At 39.5% G+C, this 12,976-nt stretch overlaps 1 protein-coding gene across 7 annotated transcripts in view; it reads left to right on the top strand.

Annotated features, from left to right (window-relative positions):
- Window positions 1-12,976, top strand: part of MCF2L2 (MCF.2 cell line derived transforming sequence-like 2) — a 232,262-nt gene that overhangs the window by 82,760 nt on the left and 136,526 nt on the right. For all 7 annotated transcript variants that reach the window (XM_059687142.1, XM_059687140.1, XM_059687141.1 and 4 more), the window contains exon 10: window positions 253-372. In XM_059687142.1, the coding sequence (XP_059543125.1) occupies window positions 253-372 (120 nt within the window). The remainder of the gene's footprint in view (window positions 1-252; window positions 373-12,976) is intronic.

Raw genomic sequence — 12,976 nt, 5'->3', positions numbered from 1 at the left:
CATACATGGTATTTCAGTGATGGTTTCTCTTCCTTTCTGATTGGTAATCTGTTGAATGTAGCTTTACTATTCCATCTACATGTGTCTCAGCAATCCCACCCCACCCCTGCTTAATCTGAAAGCTAATGAGCTGCGTATCCATTGGTCCTGAATCCTTTTAGGACTTTTGAGTTTTCTTAGAGTTCTGCAAACCTCCACCTCCAGGTGGGTGCTCATTGGCTTACTTCTGGACTGTTCTAATGTGTCTTGTAGGTTAAGCTTGCCCTGGACAACTTGTTGGCAGAGCAAGCAGAATTTACAGACATCGGAGACAGCGTGATGCGTGTGGAGCGACTTCTTAAGGAACACAAAAAACTGGAAGGAAAAGGCCAGGTTTGGTTTTTTTGCCCTTTTTGTGGACTGGGGAGGTAGTCACTGTGGACAGTGACGATGATGCCCACTCATTGTCTGAAGGTTGCCAAAGGACACAGGAATGCCCAAAGCCTGGCCTGTCAGTCACCCCACTCCCACCCCAGGTCTCCAAGGAGATATGCATATGAATACCTGTGATGAGTAATGCCTGCCCTGCAGAGTGCTATTTAAGCTGTGAAGCACCCCATTGAGACTGGAAGCTTGGATGGGGTGAGAGCTCTGGGTGGCCCTGCCCTCCTCAGGGTGTCCCTACCAGTGGAGGAGCAGCAGGGTAGGGGGGCAGGTGACAATGAGCACATTACCCACTGGGCTGGATGTGGAGGTCCGGGCTGGGGGTTGGTGGTAGGGAGGGGAAACTTCAGAAGGGGAAATCAGAAAGAAAAAAAGAAAAAAAAGAACAACTAGTTTGTGACAAGCAAGACAGTGAAAAGGGGGAAATGGGTTCACATAAGTTCTGTTGCTAACAGAGTTGGCAGTGCTTTTTCCTTTCTCAGGCCCCAAGAGCTGTAAATATCAAACTTGCAAAAGAGGGTGTATTTCTCAATTCTCTTAACCGAATTAAACAACTTTCCAGATCTTCACACAGGTCAGCACTCAGCAGTGATTCTATTCTACTACATTTGGCTTAGTGTGACTCAAGAACGCTGTCATCTCCTGCCAGAGAAGTTCCATTTTGCTTTTCTTTGATTAGCTTCTCTATATTTTTGTTTCTTGGGGAGCAAGCACTCTATGGTTAGCACTTCCTTTCTTTCTTTTTTTTTTTTTTTATTGCTTAAAGTATTACAAAGGGTATTACATATGTATCCATTTTATCCCCCCGCCCTAGACAGTCCCCTAGCCTCCCCTATCCCCCAGTGTCTTATGTCCATTGGTTATGCTTATATGCATGCATACAAGTCCTTTAGTTGATCTCTTACCCCCCTACCTCCTGCCCCCCAACCCTCCCCGGCCTTCCCGCTGCAGCTCGACAATCTGTTTGAGGCAGCTCTGCCTCTGTATCTATTATTGTTCAAAAGTTTATAATGGTCTCTATTGTCCATGAATGAGTGAGATCATGTGGTATTTTTCCTTTATTGACTGGCTTATTTCACTTAGCATAATGCTCTCCAGTTCCATCCATGCCGTTGCAAATGGTAAGAGTTCCTTCCTTTTTACAGCAGCATAGTATTCCATCGTGTAGATGTACCACAGTTTTCTAATCCATTCATCTACTGATGGGCACTTAGGCTGTTTCCAGATCTTAGCTATGGTGAATTGTGCTGCTATGAACATAGGGGTGCATATATCCTTTCTGATTGGTGTTTCTGGTTTCTTGGGATATATTCCTAGAAGTGGGATCACAGGGTCAAATGGGAGTTCCATTTTCAGTTTTTTAAGGAAACTCCATACTGTCTTCCATAGTGGCTGCACCAGTCTGCATTCCCACCAGCAGTGCACAAGTGTACCTTTTTCTCCACATCCTCTCCAGCACTTGTCGTTTGTTGATTTGTTGATGATAGCCAGTCTGACAGGTGTGAGATGGTACCTCATTGCTGTTTTGATTTGCATCTCTCGGATGATTAGTGACTTTGAGCATGTTTTCATATGTCTCTTGGCTTTCTGGATGTCCTCTTTTGAAAGGTGTCTATTTAGGTCCTTTGCCCATTTTTTGATTGGATTGTTTATCTTTCTTTTGTTAAGTTGTATGAGTTCCCTATAAATTTTGGAGATTAGGCCCTTATCAGATATGTCATTGGCAAATATGTTTTCCCACACAGTGGGTTTTCTCGTTGTTTTGTTGATGGTTTCTTTTGCTGTGCAGAAGCTTTTTATTTTGATGTAGTCCCATTTGTTCATTTTTTCTTTAGTTTCAAGTGCCCTAGGAGCTGTATCAGTGAAGAAATTGCTTTGGCATATGTCTGAGATTTTGTTGCCTTTGGATTCTTCTAGAATTTTTATGGTTTCCTGTCGTACATTTAAGTCCTTTATCCATTTTGAGTTTATTTTTGTGTATGGTGTAAGTTGGTGGTCTAGTTTCATTTTCTTGCATATATCTGTCCAATTTTCCCAGAACCATTTATTGAAGAGACTATCTTGGCTCCATTGTATGTTCTTGCCTCCTTTGTCAAATATTAATTGAGCATATTGGTTCGGGCCGATTTCTGGGCTCTCTATTCTATTCCATTGATCTATATGAGTATTCTTGTGCCAGTACCAGGCAGTTTTGAGAACAGTGGCTTTGTAATACAACTTGATATCTGGTATTGAGATCCCACCTACTTTGTTCTTTTTCAGGATTGCTGCAGCTATTCGGGGTCTTTTTTTATTCCAGATGAATTTTTGGAGAGTTCGTTCTAGATCTCTGAAGTATGCCGTTGGTATTTTAATGGGAAGTGCGTTGAATTTATAGATTGCTTTGGGTAGTATGGACATTTTAATGATGTTGATTCTACCAATCCATGAACACGGTATGTTCTTCCATCTGTTTATGTCTTCCTCTATATCTTTTTTCAACGTCCTGTAGTTTTCTGAGTAGAGGTCTTTTACCTCTTTAGTTAAGTTTATTCCTAGGTAGCTTAATTTTTTTGGTGCAATGGTAAACGGGATTGTTTTTGTAATCTCTCTTTCTGAAAGTTCACTATTGGTGTATAGAAATGCCTCAGATTTCTTCGGGTTAATTTTGTATCCTGCTACATTGCCAAATTCATGTATTAAGTCTAGTAGCTTTTTGATGGAATCTCTAGGGTTTTGTATGTATAATATCATGTCGTCTGCAAATAAGGACAGTTTTACTTCCTCTTTTCCAATTTGGATGCCTTTTATTTCTCCTTCTTGCCGAATTGCAATGGCTGACACTTCCAGTACTATGTTGAACAGGAGTGGTGAGAGGGGGCATCCCTGTCTTGTTCCTGTTCTTAGGGGAAATGGTGTTAGTTTTTGTCCGTTGAGTATGATGTTGGCTGTGGGCCTATCATATATGGCTTTTATTATGTTGAGGTATGATCCTTCTACTCCCACCTTGCTGAGAGTTTTTATCAAAAATGGGTGTTGAATTTTGTCAAATGCTTTTTCTGCATCAATTGATATGACCATGTGGTTTTTTTCTTTCAATTTGTTTATGTGATGTATCACGTTTATTGATTTGCGGATATTGTACCATCCTTGCATCCCTGGGATAAATCCTACTTGGTCATGGTGTATGATCTTTCTGATGTACTGCTGGATCCGATTTGCTAAGATTTTGTTGAGGATTTTGGCATCTATGTTCATGAGGGATATTGGCCTGTAATTGTCTTTCATTGTGTTGTCTTTACCTGGTTTTGGTATTAGGGTGATGCTGGCTTCATAGAATGAGCTTGGAAGTGTTCCTTCCTCTTGAATTTTTTGTAGTAGTCTGAGGAGGATAGGTTTTAGTTCTTCCTTGAATGTTTGGTAAAACTCCCCTGTGAAGCCGTCTGGTCCTGGGCTTTTGTTTGATGGAAGCTTTTTGATGACTGCTTCAATTTCTTCCATAGTTATTGGCCTGTTGAGATTTTTAGATTCTTCCTGATTGAGTTTTGGAATGTTGTATTTTTCTAGGAATTTGTCCATTTCCTCCATGTTGTCTAGTTTGTTGGAGTAGAGCTGTCCATAGTATTTTTTAACAATCATTTGTATTTCTGTGGGGTCTGTTGTTATTTCGCCTCTATCGTTTCTGATTTTATTTATTTGGGTCCTCTCTCTCTGCTTCTTGGTGAGTCTGGCTAGAGGTTTATCAATCTTGTTTATCCTTTCAAAGAACCAGCTCTTGGTTTCATTGATTTTCTGTATTGTTTTTTTGGTCTCTATGTCATTTATTTCTGCTCTAATCTTCATTATCTCTTTCCTTCTGCTCACTCTGGGGTTTTCTTGTTGCTCTCTTTCTAATTCTTTGAGTTGTAGAGTTAGATGATTTACTACCATTTTTTCTTGTTTTTTGAGATAGGCCTGTAGAGCTATAAACTTCCCTCTCAGGACTGCTTTCATTGTGTCCCATAGGTTTTGGATTGTTGTGTTTTCATTGTCATTAGTTTCCAGGATGTTTTTAATTTCTTCTTTGATCTCATTGGTAACCCAATCAATATTTAATAGCATGCTATTCAGCTTCCAGGTGTTTGAGTATTTTGGGTTGTTTTTATTGTAGTTTATTTCTAGTATTATGCCATCGTGGTCTGCGAAGATGCTTTTTATGATTTCAATCTTCTTGAATTTGGGGATACTTTGCTTGTGACCCAATATGTGGTCTATTTTTGAAGATGTACCATGAGCACCTGAGAAGAACGTATATTCCCTGGCTTTGGGGTGAAGTGTTCTGAAGATGTCTATTAAGTCCATCTGATCTAGTGAGTCATTTAGGATTGCTGTATCTTTGCTGATTGTTTGTCTATAGGACTTATCCAGTGCTGTCAATGGTGTATTAAAGTCCCCTACTATGATTGTATTGTTGTCGATCTCTCCTTTGATATCTTCCAGGAGTTTTTTTATGAATTTGGGTGCTCCTACATTGGGTGCATATATGTTTACCAGGGTTATATCTTCTTGTTGTATTGATCCCTTTAGTATTATGAAGTGGCCTTCCTTATCTCTTGTTAAGGCCTTCACTTTGAGGTCTATTTTGTCCGATATAAGTATTGCTACCCCAGCTTTCTTTTCCTTTCCATTTGCCTGAAAGATATTTTTCCATCCTTTCACTTTCAGTCTGTGTGAGTCCCTTCTAATGAGGTGGGTCTCTTGTAGACAGCAGATGTATGGGTCATGTTTTTTTATCCATTCAGCCACTCGATGTCTTTTGGTTGGAGCATTTAGTCCGTTTACGTTTAAAGTTATTATTGAAAGGTACTTGTTTGTAGCCATTTCTTTTTGTGTGTGTGTGTGGCTGTTTTCTTTCTGAGCTTTTTATTTCTTCTTTTTATACCAGTCCCTTTAGCATTCCTTGCATTGCTGGCTTGGTGGTGACAAACTCCCTTAGTCTTTTTTTGTCTGTGAAGCTTCTTATTTCCCCTTCAAGTTTGAATGATAGCCTTGCTGGATAGAGTATTCTTGGATTCAGTCCTTTGCTTTGCATCACTTTGTAAATTTCAGTCCATTCTTTTCTGGCCTGATGTGTTTCTGTTGAGAAATCATTTGACAGTCTAATGGGAGATCCCTTGTATGTAACTTTCCGTCTCTCTCTTGCAGCCTGTAAGATTCTCTCTTTGTCCTGAACATTTGCCATGGTGATTATGATGTGTCTTGGTGTGGGTCTTTTCGGGTTCACCTTGTTTGGGACTCTCTGGGCTTGTGTGACTTTTTTCTTCCCCACCTCAGGGAAGTTTTCTGATATTATTTCTTCAAGTAGGTTTTCTAATCCTTGTTCATCCTTCTGTTGTTCTGGTACTCCTATTATTTGTATGTTGTTTCGTTTCATGTTGTCCCAAAGCTCCCTTAGGCTCTCCTCCTGTCTTTTAATTTTTTTCTCCAATTGCAGTACGTTTTGGGTGTGTTTTGCTTCCTTGTCTTCTAATTCACTAATTCGGTCCTCCGCTTCTCCTAGTCTACTGTTGATACTTTCAATGGAGTTTTTCATTGCAGCTATATCACTCTTCATTTCTTCTTGGGTCTTACTTAAGTTGTTGATTTTTTCATCTGTTTCTTCTAGCTTCTTCCATATGTTATCGATTTTTTCATCTGTTTCTTCTAGCTTCTTCCATATGTTAACGATTTTTTCATCTGTTTCTTCTTGCTTCTTGAAGAGGTTGTCGATTTTTTCCTCCATCCGGTTTATGCACTCTAGGACCCTTATTCTGAATTCTTTATCTGTCATGTTGCATGCCTCTGTATTACTTAGCTGCTTTTCTGGAGAGTCCTCCTTCTCTTTCCTTTGGGGGTTTCTTTGTCTACCCATGTTTGATCTCACTGACATATCTAGATGTTGAGTCGTTCAGTGGTTGCTCCCTGGGTGGCAGTGACTCCTTGGTCTGTGGTTGCTCTTCGGGCGGTTGCGGTAGCTGCTGCTCTTCAGTTGGCAGCAGCTCCTCTGGTGGGTGCTGTTCACAGCTGTGGTGGCTCTTCTGGCTGGTGGGGCGAGGTTTCACGTACAGCTGCTGTTCCTCAGCAGAGGATGAGGTGCTCAGGAGGTTGCTGTTGCTTGGATCTGCTGCATTGATTTAAAGGCACAAAATACAACACAACAAGGCACCACGTACCAGGCACTATACACAAATATATTCACGATATTAATAACTCCAAATAAAGGTGACCACCTGAATTAAGAGAATTAGGGGATAAGGAAGAAGGAAGAGAAAAAGATAAAAGAAAAAAAAGAAAAGAAAAGAAAAGTAGGGACCAAAAAAAGGAGTGCAAAAATGAAATCGGGAAAAAGGAGGGGGGAAAATAAAAGCGAGAAAAGAAAAGAAAAAAAAAAAAGAGCGAAAAGAGAGAATGAAGTGGAAGAGGGGAAGAGACTTTTTATATGAGGAAAATACTCCTATAGAACAGCCATTAATCCCAACAAATTCCAGCAACAGCTCCCTGGATATGAATGCAAACTAGAAACAACCAATAATATAACAATGAAAATAGAGTGGAGAACACTAATCCCAAAATAAAATAAAGAGAAAATAAAGTGGCACTTTAAAAAATGGTAAAATGGTAGCAGTAATAATACTGGTTAAAAAATAAGAAGGTAGTAATTAAAAGGGTAAAATCAGGTGATGGAAAAAGAAAAAAAAAAAGAACAGAAAAAAAAAATTGATTTCTTAGTTAAAAAGTGAAAAAAGAAAAAAAAAATGCAGTAGTGAAGGTCCTTCGGTTCTTCTATTCTTCAGTGTGGCTCGCCTTAGACCTTCCAGGTATTCAGGAGAGTGTTGAGTTTCCCTGCGATATACTGTTCCTCTGTGTTGTGAACCACAGTCCTTATTTTAAAGCAGGTCACATTTATTTCCCAGACTGCCTTATTTTGTGTTTAGCAAAGAGTCAGTTTGTGGGTCAGCCTCTGGGTGGCAGTGTTCTGGGGTTGGCCTCTGAGGCTATAGGGCCTCTCTTTCCAGTGGAAGTTCACTGCCCAGAGCTGACTGCGTAATAGTTAGTTACCGGCGCTATGTTGTTGCTGGGATTGAAAATCCCTCTATAGGCCAGACCCTGTTAACTCCCAGGGACTGATAAGGTTATTTTATTTTTTTTTATTTTATTTTTTTTTCTTAGCAAGAACTTGTTTATTTTTTTTTTTCCATATGTAATTATTTTTATTTTTTTTTGTTTTTGTTTTCATTTTTTTTTTATTGCTTAAAGTATTACAAAGGGTATTACATATGTATCCATTTTATGCCCCCGCCCTAGACAGTCCCCTAGCCTCCCCTATCACCCAGTGTCTTATGTCCATTGGTTATGCTTATATGCATGCATACAAGTCCTTTAGTTGATCTCTTACCCCCCTACCTCCTGCCCCCCAACCCTCCCCGGCCTTCCCGCTGCAGCTCGACAATCTGTTTGAGGCAGCTCTGCCTCTGTATCTATTATTGTTCAAAAGTTTATAATGGTCTCTATTGTCCATGAATGAGTGAGATCATGTGGTATTTTTCCTTTATTGACTGGCTTATTTCACTTAGCATAATGCTCTCCAGTTCCATCCATGCCGTTGCAAATGGTAAGAGTTCCTTCCTTTTTACAGCAGCATAGTATTCCATCGTGTAGATGTACCACAGTTTTCTAATCCATTCATCTACTGATGGGCACTTAGGCTGTTTCCAGATCTTAGCTATGGTGAATTGTGCTGCTATGAACATAGGGGTGCATATATCCTTTCTGATTGGTGTTTCTGGTTTCTTGGGATATATTCCTAGAAGTGGGATCACAGGGTCAAATGGGAGTTCCATTTTCAGTTTTTTAAGGAAACTCCATACTGTCTTCCATAGTGGCTGCACCAGTCTGCATTCCCACCAGCAGTGCACAAGTGTACCTTTTTCTCCACATCCTCTCCAGCACTTGTCGTTTGTTGATTTGTTGATGATAGCCAGTCTGACAGGTGTGAGATGGTACCTCATTGCTGTTTTGATTTGCATCTCTCGGATGATTAGTGACTTTGAGCATGTTTTCATATGTCTCTTGGCTTTCTGGATGTCCTCTTTTGAAAGGTGTCTATTTAGGTCCTTTGCCCATTTTTTGATTGGATTGTTTATCTTTCTTTTGTTAAGTTGTATGAGTTCCCTATAAATTTTGGAGATTAGGCCCTTATCAGATATGTCATTGGCAAATATGTTTTCCCACACAGTGGGTTTTCTCGTTGTTTTGTTGATGGTTTCTTTTGCTGTGCAGAAGCTTTTTATTTTGATGTAGTCCCATTTGTTCATTTTTTCTTTAGTTTCAAGTGCCCTAGGAGCTGTATCAGTGAAGAAATTGCTTCGGCATATGTCTGAGATTTTGTTGCCTTTGGATTCTTCTAGAATTTTTATGGTTTCCTGTCGTACATTTAAGTCCTTTATCCATTTTGAGTTTATTTTTGTGTATGGTGTAAGTTGGTGGTCTAGTTTCATTTTCTTGCATATATCTGTCCAATTTTCCCAGAACCATTTATTGAAGAGACTATCTTGGCTCCATTGTATGTTCTTGCCTCCTTTGTCAAATATTAATTGAGCATATTGGTTCGGGCCGATTTCTGGGCTCTCTATTCTATTCCATTGATCTATATGAGTATTCTTGTGCCAGTACCAGGCAGTTTTGAGAACAGTGGCTTTGTAATACAACTTGATATCTGGTATTGAGATCCCACCTACTTTGTTCTTTTTCAGGATTGCTGCAGCTATTCGGGGTCTTTTTTTATTCCAGATGAATTTTTGGAGAGTTCGTTCTAGATCTCTGAAGTATGCCGTTGGTATTTTAATGGGAAGTGCGTTGAATTTATAGATTGCTTTGGGTAGTATGGACATTTTAATGATGTTGATTCTACCAATCCATGAACACGGTATGTTCTTCCATCTGTTTATGTCTTCCTCTATATCTTTTTTCAACGTCCTGTAGTTTTCTGAGTAGAGGTCTTTTACCTCTTTAGTTAAGTTTATTCCTAGGTAGCTTAATTTTTTTGGTGCAATGGTAAACGGGATTGTTTTTGTAATCTCTCTTTCTGAAAGTTCACTATTGGTGTATAGAAATGCCTCAGATTTCTTCGGGTTAATTTTGTATCCTGCTACATTGCCAAATTCATGTATTAAGTCTAGTAGCTTTTTGATGGAATCTCTAGGGTTTTGTATGTATAATATCATGTCGTCTGCAAATAAGGACAGTTTTACTTCCTCTTTTCCAATTTGGATGCCTTTTATTTCTCCTTCTTGCCGAATTGCAATGGCTGACACTTCCAGTACTATGTTGAACAGGAGTGGTGAGAGGGGGCATCCCTGTCTTGTTCCTGTTCTTAGGGGAAATGGTGTTAGTTTTTGTCCGTTGAGTATGATGTTGGCTGTGGGCCTATCATATATGGCTTTTATTATGTTGAGGTATGATCCTTCTACTCCCACCTTGCTGAGAGTTTTTATCAAAAATGGGTGTTGAATTTTGTCAAATGCTTTTTCTGCATCAATTGATATGACCATGTGGTTTTTTTCTTTCAATTTGTTTATGTGATGTATCACGTTTATTGATTTGCGGATATTGTACCATCCTTGCATCCCTGGGATAAATCCTACTTGGTCATGGTGTATGATCTTTCTGATGTACTGCTGGATCCGATTTGCTAAGATTTTGTTGAGGATTTTGGCATCTATGTTCATGAGGGATATTGGCCTGTAATTGTCTTTCATTGTGTTGTCTTTACCTGGTTTTGGTATTAGGGTGATGCTGGCTTCATAGAATGAGCTTGGAAGTGTTCCTTCCTCTTGAATTTTTTGTAGTAGTCTGAGGAGGATAGGTTTTAGTTCTTCCTTGAATGTTTGGTAAAACTCCCCTGTGAAGCCGTCTGGTCCTGGGCTTTTGTTTGATGGAAGCTTTTTGATGACTGCTTCAATTTCTTCCATAGTTATTGGCCTGTTGAGATTTTTAGATTCTTCCTGATTGAGTTTTGGAATGTTGTATTTTTCTAGGAATTTGTCCATTTCCTCCATGTTGTCTAGTTTGTTGGAGTAGAGCTGTCCATAGTATTTTTTAACAATCATTTGTATTTCTGTGGGGTCTGTTGTTATTTCGCCTCTATCGTTTCTGATTTTATTTATTTGGGTCCTCTCTCTCTGCTTCTTGGTGAGTCTGGCTAGAGGTTTATCAATCTTGTTTATCCTTTCAAAGAACCAGCTCTTGGTTTCATTGATTTTCTGTATTGTTTTTTTGGTCTCTATGTCATTTATTTCTGCTCTAATCTTCATTATCTCTTTCCTTCTGCTCACTCTGGGGTTTTCTTGTTGCTCTCTTTCTAATTCTTTGAGTTGTAGAGTTAGATGATTTACTACCATTTTTTCTTGTTTTTTGAGATAGGCCTGTAGAGCTATAAACTTCCCTCTCAGGACTGCTTTCATTGTGTCCCATAGGTTTTGGATTGTTGTGTTTTCATTGTCATTAGTTTCCAGGATGTTTTTAATTTCTTCTTTGATCTCATTGGTAACCCAATCAATATTTAATAGCATGCTATTCAGCTTCCAGGTGTTTGAGTATTTTGGGTTGTTTTTATTGTAGTTTATTTCTAGTATTATGCCATCGTGGTCTGCGAAGATGCTTTTTATGATTTCAATCTTCTTGAATTTGGGGATACTTTGCTTGTGACCCAATATGTGGTCTATTTTTGAAGATGTACCATGAGCACCTGAGAAGAACGTATATTCCCTGGCTTTGGGGTGAAGTGTTCTGAAGATGTCTATTAAGTCCATCTGATCTAGTGAGTCATTTAGGATTGCTGTATCTTTGCTGATTGTTTGTCTATAGGACTTATCCAGTGCTGTCAATGGTGTATTAAAGTCCCCTACTATGATTGTATTGTTGTCGATCTCTCCTTTGATATCTTCCAGGAGTTTTTTTATGAATTTGGGTGCTCCTACATTGGGTGCATATATGTTTACCAGGGTTATATCTTCTTGTTGTATTGATCCCTTTAGTATTATGAAGTGGCCTTCCTTATCTCTTGTTAAGGCCTTCACTTTGAGGTCTATTTTGTCCGATATAAGTATTGCTACCCCAGCTTTCTTTTCCTTTCCATTTGCCTGAAAGATATTTTTCCATCCTTTCACTTTCAGTCTGTGTGAGTCCCTTCTAATGAGGTGGGTCTCTTGTAGACAGCAGATGTATGGGTCATGTTTTTTTATCCATTCAGCCACTCGATGTCTTTTGGTTGGAGCATTTAGTCCGTTTACGTTTAAAGTTATTATTGAAAGGTACTTGTTTGTAGCCATTTCTTTTTGTGTGTGTGTGTGGCTGTTTTCTTTCTGAGCTTTTTATTTCTTCTTTTTATACCAGTCCCTTTAGCATTCCTTGCATTGCTGGCTTGGTGGTGACAAACTCCCTTAGTCTTTTTTTGTCTGTGAAGCTTCTTATTTCCCCTTCAAGTTTGAATGATAGCCTTGCTGGATAGAGTATTCTTGGATTCAGTCCTTTGCTTTGCATCACTTTGTAAATTTCAGTCCATTCTTTTCTGGCCTGATGTGTTTCTGTTGAGAAATCATTTGACAGTCTAATGGGAGATCCCTTGTATGTAACTTTCCGTCTCTCTCTTGCAGCCTGTAAGATTCTCTCTTTGTCCTGAACATTTGCCATGGTGATTATGATGTGTCTTGGTGTGGGTCTTTTCGGGTTCACCTTGTTTGGGACTCTCTGGGCTTGTGTGACTTTTTTCTTCCCCACCTCAGGGAAGTTTTCTGATATTATTTCTTCAAGTAGGTTTTCTAATCCTTGTTCATCCTTCTGTTGTTCTGGTACTCCTATTATTTGTATGTTGTTTCGTTTCATGTTGTCCCAAAGCTCCCTTAGGCTCTCCTCCTGTCTTTTAATTTTTTTCTCCAATTGCAGTACGTTTTGGGTGTGTTTTGCTTCCTTGTCTTCTAATTCACTAATTCGGTCCTCCGCTTCTCCTAGTCTACTGTTGATACTTTCAATGGAGTTTTTCATTGCAGCTATATCACTCTTCATTTCTTCTTGGGTCTTACTTAAGTTGTTGATTTTTTCATCTGTTTCTTCTAGCTTCTTCCATATGTTATCGATTTTTTCATCTGTTTCTTCTAGCTTCTTCCATATGTTAACGATTTTTTCATCTGTTTCTTCTTGCTTCTTGAAGAGGTTGTCGATTTTTTCCTCCATCCGGTTTATGCACTCTAGGACCCTTATTCTGAATTCTTTATCTGTCATGTTGCATGCCTCTGTATTACTTAGCTGCTTTTCTGGAGAGTCCTCCTTCTCTTTCCTTTGGGGGTTTCTTTGTCTACCCATGTTTGATCTCACTGACATATCTAGATGTTGAGTCGTTCAGTGGTTGCTCCCTGGGTGGCAGTGACTCCTTGGTCTGTGGTTGCTCTTCGGGCGGTTGCGGTAGCTGCTGCTCTTCAGTTGGCAGCAGCTCCTCTGGTGGGTGCTGTTCACAGCTGTGGTGGCTCTTCTGGCTGGTGGGGCGAGGTTTCACGTACAG

Source organism: Myotis daubentonii, chromosome 3, assembly GCF_963259705.1.
Source record: "Myotis daubentonii chromosome 3, mMyoDau2.1, whole genome shotgun sequence".
Taxonomy (NCBI): Eukaryota; Metazoa; Chordata; class Mammalia; order Chiroptera; family Vespertilionidae; genus Myotis; species Myotis daubentonii.
This window is presented reverse-complemented; position numbering and strand designations above follow the sequence as displayed.